Source organism: Sarcophilus harrisii, chromosome 3, assembly GCF_902635505.1.
Source record: "Sarcophilus harrisii chromosome 3, mSarHar1.11, whole genome shotgun sequence".
Lineage (NCBI taxonomy): Eukaryota > Metazoa > Chordata > Mammalia > Dasyuromorphia > Dasyuridae > Sarcophilus > Sarcophilus harrisii.
Window position 1 is genome coordinate 85,786,275 of NC_045428.1, and position 22,032 is coordinate 85,808,306.

At 35.2% G+C, this 22,032-nt stretch overlaps 2 protein-coding genes across 8 annotated transcripts in view; one reads left to right on the forward strand and one right to left on the reverse strand.

The window, feature by feature from the left end:
• Positions 1-1,089: 1,089 nt before the first annotated feature.
• On the reverse strand, positions 1,090-19,016 carry LACC1 (laccase domain containing 1). Of its 7 annotated transcripts, none has more exons than XM_031958406.1 (6): positions 18,881-18,984; positions 10,525-10,703; positions 9,306-9,471; positions 5,338-5,563; positions 4,053-4,232; positions 1,090-2,312 (listed from the first exon to the last, which is right to left on the reverse strand). In XM_031958406.1, the coding sequence occupies exons 3-5, from the start codon at positions 9,442-9,444 to the stop codon at positions 4,058-4,060; spliced, it is 540 nt and encodes a 179-aa protein (XP_031814266.1). In that variant the 5' UTR covers positions 9,445-9,471; positions 10,525-10,703; positions 18,881-18,984; the 3' UTR covers positions 1,090-2,312; positions 4,053-4,057. The 7 variants fall into 7 exon arrangements, with proteins under 7 accessions (XP_031814266.1, XP_023356359.1, XP_031814263.1 ...); XM_023500591.2 differs by lacking the exon at positions 18,881-18,984 and adding an exon at positions 18,536-18,621; XM_031958403.1 differs by lacking the exon at positions 18,881-18,984 and adding an exon at positions 14,522-15,130.
• A 45-nt stretch (positions 19,017-19,061) lies between these two features.
• Positions 19,062-22,032, forward strand: part of CCDC122 (coiled-coil domain containing 122) — a 36,590-nt gene continuing 33,619 nt past the window's right edge. The window contains exon 1 of the mRNA XM_031958409.1: positions 19,062-19,136. The gene's annotated coding sequence lies outside the window, so the exon portion shown is untranslated. The remainder of the gene's footprint in view (positions 19,137-22,032) is intronic.

The window sequence follows — 22,032 nt, forward strand, 5'->3', positions numbered from 1 at the left end:
ACACTGGGAAATGGTATAAACTATTTGCATTTTTGTTTTTCTTCCTGGGTTATTTTTACTTTCTGAATCCAATTCTTCCTATGCAACAAGAGAACTGTATGGTTCTGCACACATATATTGTATCTAGGATATACTATAACATATTTAACATTTATAAGTCTCCCTGCCATCTAGGGGAAGGGGTGAAGGGAGGGAAGGGAAAAGTCAGAACAGAAGTGAGTACAAGGGTTAATGTTGTAAAAAATTATCCATGCATATGTACTGTCAATAAAGTTATAATTAAAAAGAAATGATTATATGTTTTGCCTTAAGATTATGGAGAGAATTAAACCAGTAGACTGAATTCAGATTTTCTAAGACACAAGTTCTTTCTACTATATCATGCTACCTTGTTTACACAATAAATGATGAAAGTAATCTCAAAGCATTATCGTGAGAAAGTGTATGCTACTTTGTATAATAAATAAAGCACACCCAGAAAAGAAAGGTACTGTCATTAAAATCCTCATCACTTATGAAAAGGTTTAACATCAAGAGTTGTTTTTTCATCAATGGGAATAATATTAAAAATGTTAAATATTTATTATTAGAAGCATGAGGCTTTTCCACTTGCAGCTGAAATTTCTTCTATATGTTCTCTTCTCCTATGAGGTGAGTTCTCAGAAAGGAGCAAATATCTATCTAGCTCTTCTATCTGTATCCCTAAGCACTTAGCACAGGGATCTATGCACAGCAAGCAATTAATAAGAGCTCTCACTGATTTTCTTATATTTTTTTTTTTCATACTTTAGTCTAGATCATCCTGACTTCATAACAGTTCTTATAAAAATGAATTTATTTTTCAACTATCTAACTTAGATAAAATCAAAAGGCTAAGCTTTTTCTTCTAGACAGAAGACCCAAAAAAGCAAAGTCATTCCAAGGACATTTATGGATGAAACCAGAACCTTATTGTTACTTCTTCCCCAATACATAAAATAGTGATCAAGTAAATATCATTAACTGTTGACCTACAGTCTACTATCCCCATCTAAAGAAAATTTTTATGATAAAAATATATCACATTCATTGAGAAAGGAACAGTACCAGTTTGTTTGTTTGTTTGTTTATTTATTTATTTATTTATTATTTTATTTAACAAATAATATTCCACAGGAAACATTTACATTATCACAATTGACTAAAAGGTAAAGAGAATACAAGATTCCACTGAATTTACTATCTTGAGTATAAACATTTAATACAGTTAACACATTTAATTCCAATAAGCAAACAGTACCTTAAAGACTCTTCCAACAAACAATTTATTTCCCTTACATACATAAGATAAATATACATAAGATGTAAGAGATAATTTTGTCAACAACTCTTATTATAAATATCAGATGAGTCATAAAACACGGAAAAACCTGTTCTTGACAAATATACTAACTGTCATAGAGGAGATCTAACAGAGTCAAAGATGTAGATGGATTCTCTACAGATGATTAGTTTCTGGAGATGCTCATTTGGAGATTACATAGGGCTGGGTGAATCAAATAGTAGAACATGACAAAGCCTCCTACATAAAAGCCATAATCATTTAAAAGAATATGTTATAACAATCAATAGAGGAAAAACTCAAATGAAGGCCTATTATTATCTAAATCATGAGATGAAGTTGAATGACGACCTAGAGAGAATCTTCCTCAGTATATACCTTGGACAAACACCATAAACAGAAAATGACTTGGGCCCAGAACTGAAGAGTATGAAGGGAGGTCAGGGCTAGATTCACTTTGGGAAATAGCCAAGTTTTTTTTAAATGACCCCAAATTTCTTTCTGCAACAAAAAAGTTCATTTTCTGGTTATGTATAAGGTTATGAGTTACGAAATGCTATATTCTCCAAGGAATTACAATAGAGCATCATACAAGGAAAAGAGAAATGGAGAAGGACCTGGCGTGCAAAGGCAATCTGACACTTCACAAATAAGGAATTATACAAGAGAAAGGGAATGCAGGAATTATCAGAGAAGTATATATATATATACTGAAAAAAAATTGGCATGGCAAAAAGGAGGGATAACTAATCGATAGTCTACATGCTATACGGTTATCTATATAATACCCAGAAGAACATCTATCAGGTGCCTCATCATAAATTTATGGGAATATAAGGATTAAAACCCCAAGAAGAATAGACATGAAGGGGTTATAATCTATATCACTGGAAAGAATATTCACATTGATGAGATCCCAGGACCACTGGAATACTGCAATCGGTCTTATAGGCGGCCAAAAAACAATCCAGGCAAGCATTCAGGCCTGTATCTGTAAAACAATGTGATCAAATATTTAAAAAAGATTTTTTTAAAAATCAAGGAAAACATTCCCCCATAATTTCTGACAATTTGTATCAATTAAGTATTTATATGGTTCATTAAACAGAGGAAAAACAAATAGCATATCAAAATATCCACATTGTTAAAAGTTACTGTGGGGAAAAATATTGATGCATATTCATCATGGTTATTATTTTTTGTTTCACAACTGAAAATATAGGAGTGATCGAACAAGAATGGAATGCTATTCACTGAAATTTACTATTCGTTGGTGAGAACAAATATCAATGCAGTCAAAATGATGAAACATTTCTTTGAGTTTGAACATATTCCTCTAGCTGATTTAACTAACTTTAAAAATCAAATTGATTTTTAAAATATTATCTGCAAATAGTTAATGTAAATCTAGTTAGATACCAACTTAGTCTGCATACCAGCCAATCTAATATTTTAATTTTTCATTCAAAGATTATTCTTTCAAGTGGTAAACATAAAAATAAATGAACACTCAAAAAACCCAAGAAATTTACAGTCTCAATGAATTATACTTCTTGATATCAACACTTAATGTAATGGCATAATACATTCAGTAGTACATACTCCGAGTAAATTAAGTGATCCATTATTAATATGTAAATATAAATTTTTTACAACATTAAAACTATAAGAAATCTTAATTGTCAGACTATGGAAAAAAAGGTTAGTGGAGCAAATTTCTTTATGTTTTCAGTGCTATATTTGCTCTTCAAAATCTCACTGATCATTAGCTCAAGAACCAATGACTTATAGCCATAGAGGATCTTAGGTATCACCCAAAATAGCCTTTCGTTTTATTTGCAAATGAGATAAGCAAGGCTTCAGAATTGTTCAGATACGTGTCAAAGAAGCACAATGATGACAGAATAGTCTAGATTTAAACTCAGGTCTTTGGATTCTTGGGTCAGTGCTTTTCCCACTATATCAGTTATTTTCTTACCGGTCAAGTTCTTAACACCTTTTATCTTTACATATTTTTTTTGTCTTAATTGTCTTAAAAATGTTTTTAATGCATTAAAAAAATACACAGTACATTTAAAGAAACAAGAGTAAGAGGCCAATACCCAGAAAATACAAGCTAAGTTTTACAAATAATTCTTGAACTCTTTCCTAGGTGTGGGAGAGATGAGGTATAGTGTTTCAGTGAGAGCTGTATGGGACACCTTGGAGATCCATCTAGTCCAACCTCTTTTCTTTAGAGATGAAGAAATTGAGATCTATCGAGGATAACTGATCTGCCTAAGGTCCCACAGGTAGAAACAAAGCCAGAGCATCACCAGGGAAGACCTGAATCTGAATTGTGCCTCTTAAGGAATGTAAACCGTGTGAGCAGGAATCTGTCACATCTGTGCATAACAACGCTTGCACTAGGCAAGCTGCTCAAAGAATGGTAATGAGGGAAGTGATTCTGGAAATCCTAAAGCTCTACAGAAATGTGAGTTATTATTATTGCTAAAATCTATTAATCATGAAAAAAGGTAGCTGTCTTTCAAGAAAAACCATCTTGGAGAAAATGCTGTCAATATGATCTCCCTATTATTGAAGCAAATTCAAAATAAAATTGTGCATATTCCACAAGTATAAAAGCAAATTTCTTATGCAATTTTTAGGGATTTAATCTATCATGGAAACCCTCAATTCACAAAGAGTCTCTTAATGTTTTTAATCAGATTTGGTAGAAAGAAGAACTTACCATATTTACTCTCTAATTAATATGAAGCCCATTTGTGACCCAAAATTAATGCCATCCCGGACATGAGAGAAGAACATCTCGGGATGACAAGATGTACAAAGGTCAAGATTTTGATTCTGATCAGATTTAAAATCACCTTGAATATTCTGAGGAAGAATTCCTCCGCGTTCTAAAAGAATCCTTAAAATAAAAAACAAAAACAAAGAAAAACATCAACAATCTGAACATTAATAACCAAATAACCAGAATGAAATGTATAAGACATTATTCTAGGTAGGAATAGGAGATTGATTTTTGGTTAAAAAAAAAAATTATTCTAGTAAAGGTCTACAAACTACCAAGATAATTAATTAGTTTCAATTATGATATCTAGACTATCTGGCAAGTGGGGGCTACAGCCTTAATTAATGAGATAACAATATTATACTCTGTAATCTTGATTTTAGGACAATAATTTGCAAACAATAAAAAGGTTTGGAAAGAGATACTTCTAAAGCAAATTTAAAGGTATTTTTATTCAAAGCTTACTTAATTCAATCATAGCATTAGCCTGGATCAAACATTTTAGAATTGTTTTAAAAATCATATGGACCTCTTCCCACACCACCACTTTCTCTGAAAGAATTTTTTAAATATAAAAAATTAGTTAGCAAAGTAGTAAAATACATAAAGTTATAAAGTCATTAAATTGGCTCTTAAAGCCATGTGTAGAAATAAGTTGTATTTTTATATTTGTATACAAAAACTAACAATTCTTTACACATAACTGCTTCTGGAAGCAAAAGAATAGAATTAAACACAGACAGATCAATGCTATATGCAAATCATACTCCGCTTTTGAATATTATTAATAAAATTCAAATAGCAACGCTCCATAAAAATATCTTTAAAGGCACTAGATTTCATATCAACCTATTTAAAAAACAATTTTGATAATAAAAGAGTTTTCTGGTTATGTGCATATTTATTGCACAAATAGCAATCAGCTCAATATTTCAACATCCTTGGGAAACTTTAGCCTATGTATTACTCAGGATTAAAACTAAATTCTGATCTGTCTAGCTAGAACTTAAAAAAATGATTAAGTTACACACCAAATATTTCTTTTTTGCATTTCAAACCAAGAGGTTTGCAAAGTCTAGGAACAACACATTTCATGTTTTATCTAGATTTTTGATGTGAGTTCTCAGCTAGTTAACGTCTGCATCCTGAGTGTCTCATGGCTACCATTTTGGTCTTAAAATGAAAAGGCATTTCATGTCTACAGGAAAGAAATCAAACTTACCTAGTGGCTCTACGTAGATCAACGTAGGGATTTGGTGAATCAATTAGTCTTACACATTGAGGATCAAGATTATAAAAAGCCTGTGCTGATTCTCTCGGAAGAGTAAAACAACAAGGTCCTACTGAAGGGCCCATTACAACACGAATATCTTCCAGGCGACAGCCATATTCCGCTACCATAGCATTGACAGTAGCCATAGCAACTCCTAACAAAGTACCCTTCCATCCTAGACAAGAAAAAGGAAAACAAGTCAAAATTTGGATGTGCTGGATATGGCTTAAACAATATTTCTCATGTTACTGAAATACTGAATCATTTCCACAGTGCTAGTTCTTGGAAAAGCTATCACATTCCAATATAATAACATGACTAGAATACATAAAAATGATGAAAGCAATATTCTGAACTCTGCAGAATCTTTATTGAACCACGACTTTAAGGACAGAAATGTGACAAGATTCAAGGGGAGGAAAAACGAAAACAAATATTCATACTTGATGACTTTGAGGATCACTGATTTCATCAACCAATGCAGCTAGAAATCCTTCTACATCTCAGACGTTCTTCATAAAAAGTTATGGCCAGCTTTGTGGTAACTGGCCTCTCCAAATTTAGCTAGGCTCATTATTGCACAATCTGTAGCCAGGCCTACAGTCAATGCCTTTCTTTGGTAGAACCTACTAGACCTCGAACTCCTTTCACAGTATCTGAGAGCACAATGAGTCAAATAAACACATATGTTATCATTAAGAATGGGATGATTTGATGGTTCTTAAAAAATATAAGATAATTATTTCCTATTTAGAATTGATTAGGAAGAATTGAACAAAGAAAAGAGAAAGAATAGTATTAGAATGTTTAAAAGGTTAATTATATGTGCTAGTTAATGTTGAAATAAATTTTGACAGGAGATTATAGATTCCCAATTCCTGACAATAAGAATAATCTGGGTAGCCAGGACCTCCAGCTGATGTTTAATACATGCCAAATATGTGCACCTCAGTATGTTAGGAATTATAGTTGCAGTTTTACCTAGAGGCAAGAGAATTAACTGGGTGATCTTAGAGGTCCCTTCCAGTCCATAGAGTCTAAGAGAGAAGAAGACAACTTCATAAGGCAGGGCTTTACACAATAGAACATGGGTTAGGAATTGACCTGTGATTCCTTAAAGGAAAATCACAAATAAGAAAGCTCCTCCTACCCATGAAAATACAGACTCACAATTCTTGTGCTTAAATAACCTTTTCCTGTATTTAAAAATGTAAAAACAATTCTTAGTTCACTGGCCTTATAAAAACAGGTCAACCCTTGGTCTAAAGTTTAGGGGGGCGGGGGGAGGCTCTGGGAGAAAGGGGGTAAGTGACACTTGTCCAAGATCATACAGTCAATATTTTGGCCAATTTTACTGACTTCAAAGTCAGTTTTCTCCCCACTTCCCCCATGCTGCCTCTTTTTTATACAATGCAAAAGAAATAATGAACAGTGGATTGAACTTCATAAACATGCTGCATGTTAGGTATGTAGACTCGGCTACAATTATCTTTCATCAATTCATTGAAAATGTTGATTCGACAGAAATTAGGTACTATAGCAATACTATAATTATAGTCTATTTACCATAGTACATTGAAAACAGATGATCACCATTACATGACCCAGAAAGAACAAAGAAAATTTAGAAGGAATTAGATATATTGTCTAGTTCTCATGCTATTTGTATTTAGCTCTAGTTTTAATTCCAATTTATCACACTTCCTTATTCTCAGGTGGATGATGCCTCAAAAAAATATATTAAGATGGTAGGCTCAGTACTGAAGACTATAATGTCCACTAATTGCTTTTGCTTGTCAACTAACATTGCTGCTGCTGTTCAGTAGCTTCCAATAGTAACCAACTCTTCATGACAACATGTGGGATTTTCTTGGCAAAGATAATACAGTAGTTTGTCATTTTTCTTCTCCAGCTCATTTCACAGATGAGGAAACTGAGGCAAATAGGATTAAGTGACTTGTTATGGGTCACACACACACATAAGAGTCTAAGGTCAGATATGAACTCAATCAGGCCCCGCACTCTATCCACTGCAAGACCTAGCTGCTCTAATATAAATTATGTTTTAATCTGGGATAACAATTTTCTAGTTCTCTCTTCAATCTTTTTTTAAGTAAACTTTTTCTTCACATTTAAAAAATGCTCTCAATTCACATAACTGCTTATGAGAACAACCAAAAAATAACTAATGATAAAAAAAGGTATCAGCTATAGTTTCATTCCTAACTGTATTTCAAAGTCTTACTCACCCTAATCCAAAGAAGTTTCAGAAAATACCATTTTATTACACAGTGATTCCTACAGTCTGTATCTTTAGATCCAGATTGTCTTCTTACTATATACATTGTCAGGAGTCACATCTACTGTGTCTCTAATTTCATGAAAGCATACCTTGTAAACTACATATGGTAAATTGATGCTTCAAAATGCAGAAATATAAGGAAGATATTGTAAAAGTTATTTTCAAAATAGAACATGTAAGTAAGGGACCTGAATTACTACTCCTCTTCCCAATTTACAATTTTCTGAAAATGCAGGGAGTCTTCATAAGTCCTTTGATTATTATTTCATCGTTGAGACCATTTACTTTTCAAAAACCAAGTTTAGTTTAGCAGAAGCCCATAGATAATGTGTTTTGGTCTACTCTAGAGGACAGTTGGAGTACTAGCTACCTAATATTTGGGTTTTTTTAATGTGAATTTCCTAGACAATAAATCTATCCTAATTATGACTCTACTTTTAAAATGCTAAAAAAAAAAAAAAAAAAAAAAAATCACTGGCTTCTTTTATTTCATGGCTAAATCTCTTTTCTTCCTTTTAAAGAATTGGATCAGTTCTATAGCTATGAAAAGGACTTTACTTTCAAGGACACTTTACAAATGAATGTGTATTATTTCTTTCTATGTAATCTACATCTTACATATTTTAAAATCTCAAGAATTTTTAGCAGCGTGTAAATATTGTTTTTGTCTTTGTATTTTTAGCATTAAGAAAAGTGTCTTGATAGAAACTACTTAATGCTTGTTGAATTGGTCTGAATTTAAACTGCTGAAGCAACAATTAGGATCCAAATTTTATATCAGCAAATGAGAAAGAGAGTAAACTCATCGTTCCCAGCAAAATTCTCTATTTAGCAAACCTTGCTACAAACCATGAAATGCCACTGTTATAAACAGGTGAGAAGCATTCTAATGTGCTTTCTTTTTCTCAGTACTGTAAGGCCTAGCTAGAGCCCAAAGTAACTTGCTCTGGCTTTCTCTTTCTTACACACACTTCCCTTTTCTGTGCTTTTGTACTTGCTGTTTTTCTATGTCTGGAATACTCTTTCTCCTCCTCTCCACTTCCAAGGATTTTTCTTTTCCTTAAAGATGCTCTTCAAGTACCTGAAATCTATCCTGCTGCTTTCAATAACTGATTGCCTTTCACTCCAACCATCTTTTATTTAACTACATTTATTCTCTTTATATTTATTTTGTAAATACTTTTGTAAATACTTAAATGTGTCTTGCTGTCTCACATATTAGAATGTAAGTTCCTTATGAGTAGGGATTGTTAGAATGTAAATTCCTTGTGAATAGGGATTGTTGTAATTATTTTATTTATAATCCTAGCCTTGAGCTCAGGTCTTGGCATATAGCAGGTACTTTAAACAGGATTACTGATTGAATGAAGACCATACTCAAATAAGAATCTACATACTGTTCTAAGAAACCTCCAAGAATTTTCCCCAATCTCCCCAACTCCCCAAGTGATCCTCGCTATTAAGAAGTTGCGAATTTAGATTTTAAATTATTTAACCTTCAGTTTAAGCTTCTTCTCCTATCTCAATATATATCAAAACCAACTGTCCAATATCCATAAAACCTTAAATACTCTATATAAAAGAAGCTGGAGTTGAAATAATAAAATCTAGTTACCTGAATGAGCGACACCACATGCTTTTTTAACAGGATCCGCAAAAATCAAAGGTATACAGTCTGCACCAAGAGCTGCTATGGTAACACCTCTTTGGTTGGTTGTTAGTCCATCATAAGAATCAGGCTCCTTTCTACCCATTATCCAGACACCATTAGCATGATCAGTCTAATAAGAGGAAAGATTTAAGGAAAATAAGGAAAAAAAAATTTTAAAAAGAAATTCATTAATAAAGTTGTATAAAATGATTATACTATTCAACTACATTATCATCTTAAAAATTATTATTAAATTGTTAAGTCTATAGGGTATATCACACAGATGATAAATATTAGGTATCCTTGGACCAACAAATTATCACATCTCAATTTAAAAATATAAAACCAATAGAATTTTTGAAACTCCTTTAAAAAATATTAGTTTCAACATTTTTCCTTTTTTTTTTTTTAACATTTATTATTATAATATTTTGATTTCAATTTTTTCTCCCTTCCCAAGACAGCAATCAATCTGATATAGGTACATGTAAAAACAAAAACAACAAAAAAAAAAAAAGAAAATCTCCATAAATCTTAAAAGAATATTAGAAAATCAGTAAGTCCCAAAGCAAAAAGTTCAAAATGAGGAAGTTAGGTGGAATGATGAATAGATGGAGTGCTTGGAGTCAGGAAGAACTGAGCTCAAGTTCAGCTTCTGAAAACTTGGCTATATGACCCTGGGTAAGTCACTTAACCTGGTTGACTGTTTGACAGACCTGTTGTGAGGATCAAATGAGATAACATTTTTAAAGCACTTAGTACATGCTTGGCACATAGTAGCTGCTTCAGACAAGCTTGTTTCCCTTCCTTTCTAGGCACAGCTTTGTCAGGAAAAAAGGATTAAAAATAACAATTCTGTTTGCTTCTGATGCTACTTGAATAGCCTCTCTTAACCATATTCAACACTCATAAATCAAAAAGATTAATCAGTGAAACTATATTCCAATAGGATCAGGTCCTACAGCAACTAGTAATGGTACCATAATACTTTCAGAAGGCACTTTATGGGGCAGATAAATATTACGTAACCTATCTATAAGATCTGAAATGTCTATTGAAGAAAATCAAAAGTAAGTATCCTTAGACTAGAGATGGAAAAGCTGAAGCAAAAAGTAGCCTAATCAAAAGTCATATAGTCAAATAAATATACTTTGACTTTCTCATCCATGAAGCAACAAAATACCTTTATACGGTGAAATTTTTCAGGGTCAAAGCCTGCCGCTTGAGCCAATCTTCGCAGATTTTCTTGAATGACAGCCTTGGGATCTCTACGCTTAGTACTACTGAAGAGGTTGCAAGAACTGAGAGTGGGTATGTAAGATATCCCACCTGTCCTGGTAGTGAAGCCATGTATGAAAATATCTGATGAAAAATTGAGTAAAAGATTCAAAATAAATTCCATGCACAAAAACTAACATTTTACAATGCTCCTGTTAGATGATATTGATAAGAGGCAGTAATCAAGATATTAGCAAGGATTCTTTTTTTTTTTTTAATCTGTAAGAATAATTAGGAAGGACTGGGTTAAACAAATGGGTCTGAGTTGATCGAGTTTAAAAATCATCAAAGTAACTATTGCTATATCAAGCAGCCATTACTATATGGGTATTCTGGCAGCTGAGACTCTAGGCTCTCAAGGACTATGACTTAATCATTAGACAACCTTTCCCATCATCCCATAAATTATTTAGACCCAACTCTGGACCCTCATCTTAAATACTATACACCTGGATCCTCACCCTGATAATAGGTTTTCCAGTAACTGATCCAATCTTTCCAACTATACTGCCAATCATGATCCATACTAGCAATCTCTGAAAGAAATTTGCACATCATGTAGTAACTGGCTAACTGGCCAGTTACTACATCATGTAGTAACTGGCTAACTGGCCAGTTATAATAGTTTCTTCCAAGACAATTTTGTAGAATAGAGACCCATACAATGGAAATCCAGATCCTATGCCCTTACCCCAACAACAGGTGGAATAGAGAATAGTGTTAGAATAAGGAACTGAGATGTAAGTGCTACATAATTCTCAGTGCTGAGAGCCCAGATACTTCTAAAAAGAGCTCATGTTTATGCAGTGTAGTCTGCAAAATTTTCCTAAAGTCAAGTCAGTGAAGTGGATAATATATTTTTTTCTTGCTGGGTTCTTATTTATTTTTCCAAATTCATCTAATTCCTCTTTAGTTTCTAGCTCCTTGATTCACATACTCCATGTTTCTCTTCACATGAAACATATAGTCTATTAAGGAGATAAGACAAATATTATGTAATATTATTATAATTTATGTTATTAGAGGACTGCAAAACAAAGTGTACCATACGGTCCAAAAGGAAAGATTGTCACCAAAGGTATTAGAAGCTTCTTAAAAGAGTGAGCATCCAAACTGGATTTTAAAGAATGGGTAAGAATGGGTAAGAATTCACAAGTTACAGAAGAGTAAGAAAGATATTTTAAGAATAAGAAACAGCCTAAGCAAAGCCAACACCAGGAGAGCAAAATGTGCTTCATCACAATCAGAGCACATAGTAGTTTATTTATTTATTTTTTGCAATAAGTTATGAAAGGTAGGATAACATTAAATAATAGTGAATAAAAATATTATCTTAGACCACAGAACAAATATTCTTTTGGATTTTAACTTAAGCTGCATGGTATACTACAGAGACACCTAAACTTGATAATCATAATACTTTAGTGGGGTCACTTATCAGGGACTATGGACAAGTCAATTAACAAGTCAATTAGACCTCAGTGTCATCTATGAAAAGGAAGTTGGACAAGTAGGGTATTTCCAACTTAAAATCTAGATCCCACAATAACCTCATCAACAGCATGGACTTCATAGCTGACATCATGAGACGTGCATGCCAGTAAGATGGAAACAAAACTTAACAAGTTTAATAACAATAGGTTTTATTTCTATGACCTTGATAGCCAAGAGTCTCATAGTTAGGGATCCTAACCTTAGTGATACTTATTCTCTCCTTCAAACCAGAGAGAGAACAGTATCTACTCCCAAATATGATAAAATTCTTTGTCTCCTTTCCCCTTGTACTTTGACCAACTACCTATTCTCCTGCTAAATCAAGAGTGATATAGATTTTACCCAAACTAGATGTGACATGCTGATGCAGACAAATGTGATTATGTCTTTTATATGGAAACTGCTTTATATTATGTTCTACAGAAGCAAACAATTGTCAGATAATACTTTAGACTAGTATCAAAGCTTTCTTGATACTATTATACCAGTTCAAAAAAAATCACATATGTGCTCCCAGCATATGAATATGTGCTTGTTTATAAATTATATTAGTATTTTTACATACATTACAAAATAAATATGAAAACAGAAATTGAAAATATTTTATTTATTAAAATATAAAAACTCTTTTTGATCTTACTTAAAATAATCAATTTAATGAAGCAAAATTAATGAATGCTTCATTGGTCTTGAATATTTGTATTTATCATTTTGTATAAAAGCACTTCACTAATTTGATTTTATTGAGAAACTTAGTTTTAAAGGCTGTCATAACTTAAAAAAAAACTGCCTCAGCCAAAAAAAAAAAAAAAGTGAATGCTAACTGTTATTCATCTACCAATAAGGTTACCATCTTATCAAATAAATGATTTAAATTCTAGGAAAAAAAACATAAAAGTGAATATACCCAGAAAAAGTGTTCTGGTATGAAAGAGTTATGAAATCTTAACAAGTAGGCTATATTTATTCTCACGTATGTTAACAATCATATCTTGCTACACTAGCAAAATTATCGAGACCAAATTATTTCTATGCTTGTCGATGACATAAATTTTCCATTTGTAAAATGTCAATATGGCTTATGATGATTTACTTGCTAGGAAGAGGGTTATGATAAAACTGTACATACAGTTGCATAGTCAAGCTATCAGTAATCAGTAAGAATTTACATGCCAAACACATGCCAGTCACTAGGAATATAAAGACAAAAACAGATATTATACAGTGAAAAGTGAGCTGGATGATTGAATCCGAGTCTCAGCCTCAGTTCCCTATCATTAGAATAAGGGGGAAAGAGGGTATTGTACTATATGGCCTATAACTCCCTTTCAACTTTAAATCTATGATCTTTCGATTCTACAGTAACTAGAGAATATATAGGAGAGGGAGAGGGCTAGAGAATAGAGCAGGAATGGCTTCAAGTGATGATTAATTTTAACCAAGACTTGAAGAAAACAAGGGATTCTAACAAGTGATGAAAGGAGAGTGTAAATTCCAGGAATGAGGACAGCCAGCACAAAAGGGGAGACAGGATGCAGAATATCTAAAAGTGGATCAACCAAAGATTATGGGAAAAGAAATAAAGCAAAATAAAGCTAGACAGGTAGGTTAGGAGCAGATTGTGAAGGGCCTTAAGTGCCACATGATTTTATATATTATACTAGAAGCAAGAGAGAAACACAGGGATATATTCAGTAGAGAAGTGACATAATCATACTAACACTTTAGGAAAATCACTTTTAATGCAATGACCAAGCACAACTCCAGATGACCAATTGCGTACTTATTTTCTGATGTAAAGCCCATAAGACTCCAGATGGAAAGTGAGACATGGATACTTGGACATAACCTATGTGGGAATTTGTTTTCTTGAATAACTATTAGAAGGTATAATGCTTAATTTTTGGAGGAAAAAAATCACTATGACAGGGTGTGAAAAATGGATTGGAAATGGGAGAGATTTGAGGCTGGGAGACCATCAGGAAGTTCTTGCAGTAACCAAGGCTGCAGATGAGAGGAGCTAAACTAGAAGGGTGGCTGTGTCAGTACACAGGAGATGAAAGATGTTTAGAAAATTCTCAACTTTTCTAAAGTGTATTATCATTCTTTTTTTGACCTGAATATTCCCTCTACCAATGAAACCAAACACAGAGATGCTTTTTTTTGGTGATGCTGAATAAATAACTTAGTGAATGAATATCAAATGAAGATTATATATATGTGTGGCTGTATGTTGTATGGAGTGTGTGTGTGAGAGAGTTGTGTGTGTGTGTGTGCGTGTACATACACACTAATAAATCATGAAAAAGAGATGAAATCAAGTAGAGGAGAGTGGAACAGGTTAGATGCGTGCCTAGAGAGTTGACTATACGCATACTTGAAAAATAAATGGATATAGCTTAAAATACCTGGGATAAAGGAAGATGTGAGAATGGTGAGCTCCCCCTTCAGTCCTGGCAGACTTCTCAAATATGTTTTGATATCATTCTGGATTTCTTCTAATTCTTGGTTTGTAATAGTATTTATTTCAATAGAGTCTTTTATATGACTTTCTCCCAAATCTAGCAGTAAATCTTCAAACTCAAAATGGTAAACATCAGTGAAGAGTTGATGAATAAAAACTTTCATTAGTGCTTTCCTCTGCAGTGTGGTCATTATTTTAATACTAGTCAAATTTTTTTCATCAAGTTTTTGCTTAATTATATATAAGGTAGCAGCCATACTGGAATTACTTATAACCTCAAATCCCACTGGAAAGATTGGTAAACTATTAATAATTTCATTTTTATTATCATCATGTTCACCATTATTTTCACATCTGAGATTATGGCAATGCATTATGCAAAGGACTTTGGCATTTGTGGCATGGAGGTATTGCACAGCTTTCAATGTTTTTAGTAGCACACAATTACTCTGAGAGTTCAATTTCAAACCAAAGAAATCGATCAATACTGCTTCTGCCATACTCGAGAACTGTACAAAGCTCCTCAAAAAGAATCCTGCACCAAATAAACTGCCTATAAAGAAAAATATAATATCAACATATAAATTATATCACCTTGTCTCTATGGTTACAATAAAAAATACTTGTGTCATATTTAATTTTAAAAATTAGATTTCCCTATCAAAAATCTATCAAATAATATGACCAATGATGTCTTCCTTATTTTCCACATAAAAATTTTTGTATGTCTTTGAAGCACAAATATTTTTATTAAGCAGTGTTTTACAATGGAAGAATTAAAAATAACTAAGGAAGAGTCCTAAGATACTTCTTTTTTTTTTCCACTATAGCAATATTTTAAAAACTGATAAGAATGCAACATGACGTCATATTTCTTGATGTGAAATTCTTGCCTGGGAACAGGTTCCAATTTTGTCATTTACTAACCATTTTAATTTCACTGATTCAGTTTCCTTATCTTTGACAAGAACAAAACAATATTTTTAATATGGACTCCAGAGGGTTGCAATATAGATCAAATAAGATAAAATAATAAAGAGTTTGTAAATCAAAAGTTATATGTGGCAATTAAGCCATTTCAGTTGCATCCAACTCTGTGATTCCCCCCCTTTTTTTGGGGGGGTGCTTTCTGTCAGGGATATCAGAATGGTTTGCCATATTCTTCTCCAGATCATTTGTTTTTTACACAGGGACAAAGACAGACAATTAAGTGACTAATCCCCCCCCCTTTTTTTTTGGGGGGGGTGCTTTCTGTCAGGGATATCAGAATGGTTTGCCATATTTCAGATCGTTTTATCAGAATGGTTTGCCATATTGTTCTCCAGATCATTTTTTTTTTTTACACAGGGACAAAGACAGACAATTAAGTGACTAATCCCCCCCGTTTTTTGGGGGGGGCGCTTTCTGTCAGGGATATCAGAATGGTTTGCCATATTCTTCTCCAGATCATTTGTTTTTTACACAGGGACTAAGACAGACAATTAAGTGACTAATCCCCCCCCTTTTTTTGGGGGGGGGTGCTTTCTGTCAGGGATATCAGAATGGTTTGCCATATTGTTCTCCAGATCATTTTTTTTTTTACACAGGGACAAAGACAGACAATTAAGTGACTAATCCCCCCCGTTTTTTGGGGGGGGGCGCTTTCTGTCAGGGATATCAGAATGGTTTGCCATATTCTTCTCCAGATCATTTTTTTTTACACAGGGACTAAGACAGACAATTAAGTGACTAATCCCCCCCCTTTTTTTGGGGGGGGGCGTTTTCTGTCAGGGATATCAGAATGGTTTGTCATATTCTTCTCCAGATCATTTTTTTTTACACAGGGACTAAAACAATTAAGTGACTAATCCCCCCCCTTTTTTTTTGGGGGGGGGTGCTTTCTGTCAGGGATATCAGAATGGTTTGCCATATTCTTCTCCAGATCATTTTTTTTTTTTTTACACAGGGACTAAGACAGACAATTAAGTGACTAATCTCCCCCTTTTTTTTGGGGGGGGGTGCTTTCTGTCAGGGATATCAGAATGGTTTGCCATATTGTTCTCCAGATCATTTTTTTTTTTACACAGGGACTAAGACAGACAATTAAGTGACTAATCTCCCCCTTTTTTTGGGGGGGGGCGCTTTCTGTCAGGGATATCAGAATGGTTTGCCATATTCTTCTCCAGATCATTTTTTTTTTTTTTACACAGGGACTAAGACAGACAATTAAGTGACTAATCCCCCCCTTTTTTGGGGGGGGGCGCTTTCTGTCAGGGATATCAGAATAGTTTGCCATATTCTTCTCCAGATCATTTTTTTTTACACAGGGACTGACAGACAATTAAGTGACTAATCCAGGGTCACACAGCAAGTGTCAGAAGCTGGATTTGAACTCAAGGAGTTTTCTTGATTCCAAGTCTAGTGCTCTATCCAACGGTACCAACCAGTTGTATTAACAGTATGCATTAATTAAACTTCATTTCAATGAAATCACTAGGTTCATAAAGCAGCTCCACCATAATAATAATAATAATAATAATAATAGCCGATAGGGGATTAAAGTTTTACAAAGTGCTTTACATATGTTCTTCTCATTTGATCTTCATATAAAACCCGAGAGATAGGTGTGCCATTATGTTCATATTACAAATGAGAAAAATGAGACCCAAAATGGTGAACAGGCTTATTATTCCATAGTACCCAGCTAATAAGTGTAAGTTTTAGAAGCTGAACCCGACTCTTTTCAATTCTGTGGCCTATTATCTTTCTTTAAAAGGACAATAGCTAATAAGGAAATGTTTTTTTATTTTACATAGCGAGAATTGCATAGCCACATAATAATACAACAAACATTTTAATAAAATCAGCAGAGATACCAAAACCCTCTTCTTCCTTCAACCACTAACAAGGCATTTATTGAAGGGCTCAAGCCACAATACCAAACCGCCCCTCGTTTTTTTTCCTTAGGCTCCATGTTGCTATGCCCTTTCAACATCTCTCCCCATTTTGTACTCCCCAGCACTGATTATTTTCTAACCTACTTAAAGCTTATAATTTTCATTCTTTATCTAAAAACACCCCTAGTGCTAATTTTTAGTAGATTTAACCGAATACAAAAGGGGGAAAGGTGGAAGAATACTAATGGGCACGGTGATTTGTTCCTGCAAATCTCAACGCCCGTGCTGCTGCTGCTGCTGCTGCCTTCTGCTGCATTTTTCTTTTTCCTACAGCATCAATGCCGATCTCAGTTTTCTCCCCCCACCCCCTCCTTTTTTTATTGTTCTGACTGGTCTTACATACATTTATTTTATTGACTGGTCTTACCTACCCCACAAAATATATAGCTCAATGGATTTTGCACCACTATACAAAAAGCAGAGCTATATCTATATTTTTCTATGTATATATATCCAGAAATAGACATATATTAATATGGATGCAGATATAGATCTATTCTATGTCAAAATATGTCAAAATACACTGATAGAGATCTATATCTACGTATGACGTATACATAGAGCCACATCTATGAGGATATGCCTCTAGCTCTATGTAAATATATTTTATAGAATATTGTTATATTATTAACATAATATAAGGGAATATTAATTAGAGAACATGATTAAGGCGATGTAGCTATTACGGAATACGTAATATGACATATCGTTACAGATAATCTATTACACTTCGCCAATCTTGGGATTTCCGAGCATTAGATGGGGCTAACTAAGGTAGCCTGACCTTGAACTTGAACTCCTCCATCCCAATGACCTGCATCGAGGGCTAGTCAATTCCCACTTGGAAGCGCCTTGCCCACCCCACCCCCACCCTCCGGGCCTGCTATGGGTGGGGCCGCTCCCGCATCAGCCGCAGCGGGCGGACAGGCCGTCGCCCTCGGGACCCGCAGCGGCCCCCCGAGCCGGGGCTCACGGGCACTGCCCCTCACTGCCGCACCAGCCCCCGCGGACCCCATACTTACAGCCCCAGGACGTGCGATAGGGGTCCTCCCTACAGAACCCCCCAGGCGAGCTTCCCGAGACACCCGCAAGAACCTGCGCAATCGGCTCCACTGCGTCCCGGGGACGCGGACAAGACGGCTCTGCAGCTGCGCAGTGCGCCGCCCGGCTGGCGATGTCGCAGCATTTCCGGGGTGGGCCCCCGCGCCCCCTCGCTTCACCCCCCCCCCAACAGACCCCCCCCCCCCCCCCCCCCCCGCGACCCCGAGCGCGGCCTAGTCCTAAAAGCCCCCGGGGGATGAGGCAGGGAAAATAGACCCCGAGGAAGAGAGCGGCCGAAGAAGCCGGGCTTGGGCAGGGGGACGCACCTGAGAAGCGGGGGCCGGAGCGCGGAGCCCCGGAGAGAGAGAGAGCAGAGAGCGAGACGGCTGGTCCAGGGGCTGGCGAAGAGAATAAATCTCGGGGACGGAGCTGGAGAAGGAGGGAGGGAGGGAGGAGCTTGGGCCGAAACGAGGATGGGGCCGGGGCGGGAGGGGGAGGAGAGGCGGGGGAGCTAGGCGAGCGAGAGCGAGGAGAGCGACGAGCAGGGGGCGGCCCGAGAAAGCGAGGTGCCCCCCCCCTCAGGTGCGTGAGCGTGCGGCCTTCTTCCCGAGCCCCCCACAGCGGCCATTTCTCGGAAGCCGCGGTGTGCCCGGCTCGCGCCCGGCCTCTGGCCCTAACGCCGTTCTGAGCCTCAGTTTCCTCGCGTGTCAGGTTCCCCCGGCCCACCCACGCCCGTGAAACAAAGCCCCGAAGGCAGTTAGAGCCGGGCCCCGCAGTGTGCGGGTGGGCCCCGGGCCCCGCAGTGTGCGGGTGGGCCCCGGGCCCCGCAGTGTGCGGGTGGGCCCCGGCCCCGCAGTGTGCGGGTGGGCCCCGGGCCCCGCAGTGTGCGGGTGGGCCCCGGCCCCGCAGTGTGCGGGTGGGCCCCGGCCCCGATTTGTCCATGACTACCCTAGGTGTCAGTGCGCGGTCCCGGAGCACTGCGCCTTCCATTGTTACGGACCCAGAAATGACGGAAACGATGGAGACCCAGAAGCCTCCATTTTGGAAGCCATCTTGCCCTGGAGACTTACAGTGACTCTGCAACCCTGTAAAACCGATCTCTGAGAATTAGTCTCTTCCAATTAATAGCGCTTTATCCCAGTTACCTGCACAGATAGGTAAAGGCAGCTTTCCGCATTCACCTTTGTAAGCTTTTGAATTGCAGATTTTTTTCTCCCTTTGTCCCTTTCCTCCCCCCTCCCCAAGACAGCAAGCAATCTGATATAGATTCAACACGTACAATCCTGGAAACATACTTCCATATTTGTCACGTTGCACGAGGAAAATCAGACCACAAAAGGGAGGAAATATTACGCATTTTTTTTATTTTTATATTTATATATATATTTATTTTTATATATATTTTATTTATATTTAGTCTCCATATTTCTTTCTCTGAATGTGGATGGAAGAAAATCTTTTTAAAAACAGAGATATTGTTTAACCACAAGTTTCTATATTTTATTTGTGAAGGTGATGTTTTGAATCTAGCTGTGAGGGTCTATGTTTGTTTGCATTAAATGTCATCTTAGAAGAGTCTATCCAATGTTCTAATTGGGAAATATTCATAGGTGTAGAAACATACATAGATCTAAATAGATGTTCTACGATGCATAATATGCCTATCATATTATAGACTGGATGCTGACTAGCTATCACAGAGAAACTTGAAAAGGATGCTCTCTTTACTTACATCCAGGACCTTGCTAAAATGTTACATAACACAGGGCCAAGAATTGGTGGCATTCCACTATATATATACTATCCACTATAGTGGAATATATATATATATATATATTCCAGTATATATTATACTGTCTATATATAGATATACATATATATATATATATATCTATTACTTACATCCAGGACCTTGCTAAAATGTTACATAACACAGGGCCAAGAATTGGTGGCATTCCACTATATATACTATCCACTATAGTGGAATATATATATATTCCACTATATATTATACTATCTATATATATATATAGATATACATATATATATATATATATATATATATATATATATATATTACTTACATCCAGGACCTTGCTAAAATGTTACATAACACAGGGCCAAGAATTGGTGGCATTCCACTATATATACTATCCACTATAGTGGAATATATATATATTCCACTATATATTATACTATCTATATATAGATATAGATATACATATATATATATATATAGATATATATAGATATATATATTACATCCAGGACCTTGCTAAAATGTTACATAACACAGGGCCAAGAATTGGTGACATTCCACTATATATACTATCCACTATAGTGGAATATATATATATATTCCACTATATATTATACTATCTATCTATCTATCTATATATATATATATATATATCTATTACTTACATCCAGGACCTTGCTAAAATGTTACATAACACAGGGCCAAGAATTGGTGGCATTCCACTATATATACTATCCACTATAGTGGAATATATATATATATTCCACTATATATTATACTATCTATATATAGATATACATATACATATATATATATCTATTACATCTAGGACCTTGCTAAAATGTTACATAACACAGGGCCAAGAATTGGTGACATTCCACTATATATACTATCCACTATAGTGGAATATATATATATTCCACTATATATTATACTATCTATATATAGATATAGATATGCATATCTATATCTATATCTATATCTATACACACACATATATATAGATATATATGTATATATATACACATACATACATATACATATATATATATATACATACATTCCACTATATATACATATATCTATATATCCATCTATATCCTATTGTGCAAAACTCAATTGCTGAGATATATATCTATATCTATATAGATATAGATATATGTATGTATGTATACATATGCCTCCAATTTGAAATCAGCACATTAATAACTGTTCTTTGAGTGGGATCCTTAAATCAGTTTAGAATTTATCTTAGGATAGAATTTATTGCTTAGCCCACATTTATCTTGTAAAAAAGGCAATGCTTTTGCTAAATTTGTAATATTTTAACTGTCATTCATTTATTGTCAACATCTCAAGTTATTCAAGAAATATTTACTTAGATTCCAGTTGTGAGAATGGAATACGCCAGAAATAAGTTTTATTTGAAGGTCAACAAACTTACTATTTGACTTGCACCTCTTCAAATATCAGTTTACTTATATTAAAAAGAGACAGTTTGACTTGATGACTTTTCAGGTCCTTCCCAGCTTTAATATCCTGTAATTCTAATGCAAACATGGAGTCTTGTGGGATGTACAAAGATATATAAAACTGTCCCTATTGCCATGGTACTTTCAATCCAGTAGAGAAAATATGTCCTGAATATATTATAAATCAAGATGTAATAAATGGCATAAGCATAGTACAATCAGAATATTATGCAAAATCAGAGGAGGG

Coding starts and splice junctions, on each gene's coding strand:
- LACC1 (XM_031958403.1), bottom strand. CDS start 15,077: ATGGCAGAAGCAGTATTGATCGATTTCTTTGGTTTGAAATTGAACTCT. Junction 10,704..14,521: donor CACATCTTCCTTTATCCCAG/GTATTTTAAGCT, acceptor ATTTTTCATCAG/ATATTTTCATACATGGCTTC. Junction 4,233..5,337: donor GATCTACGTAGAGCCACTAG/GTAAGTTTGATT, acceptor TTTTATTTTAAG/GATTCTTTTAGAACGCGGAG.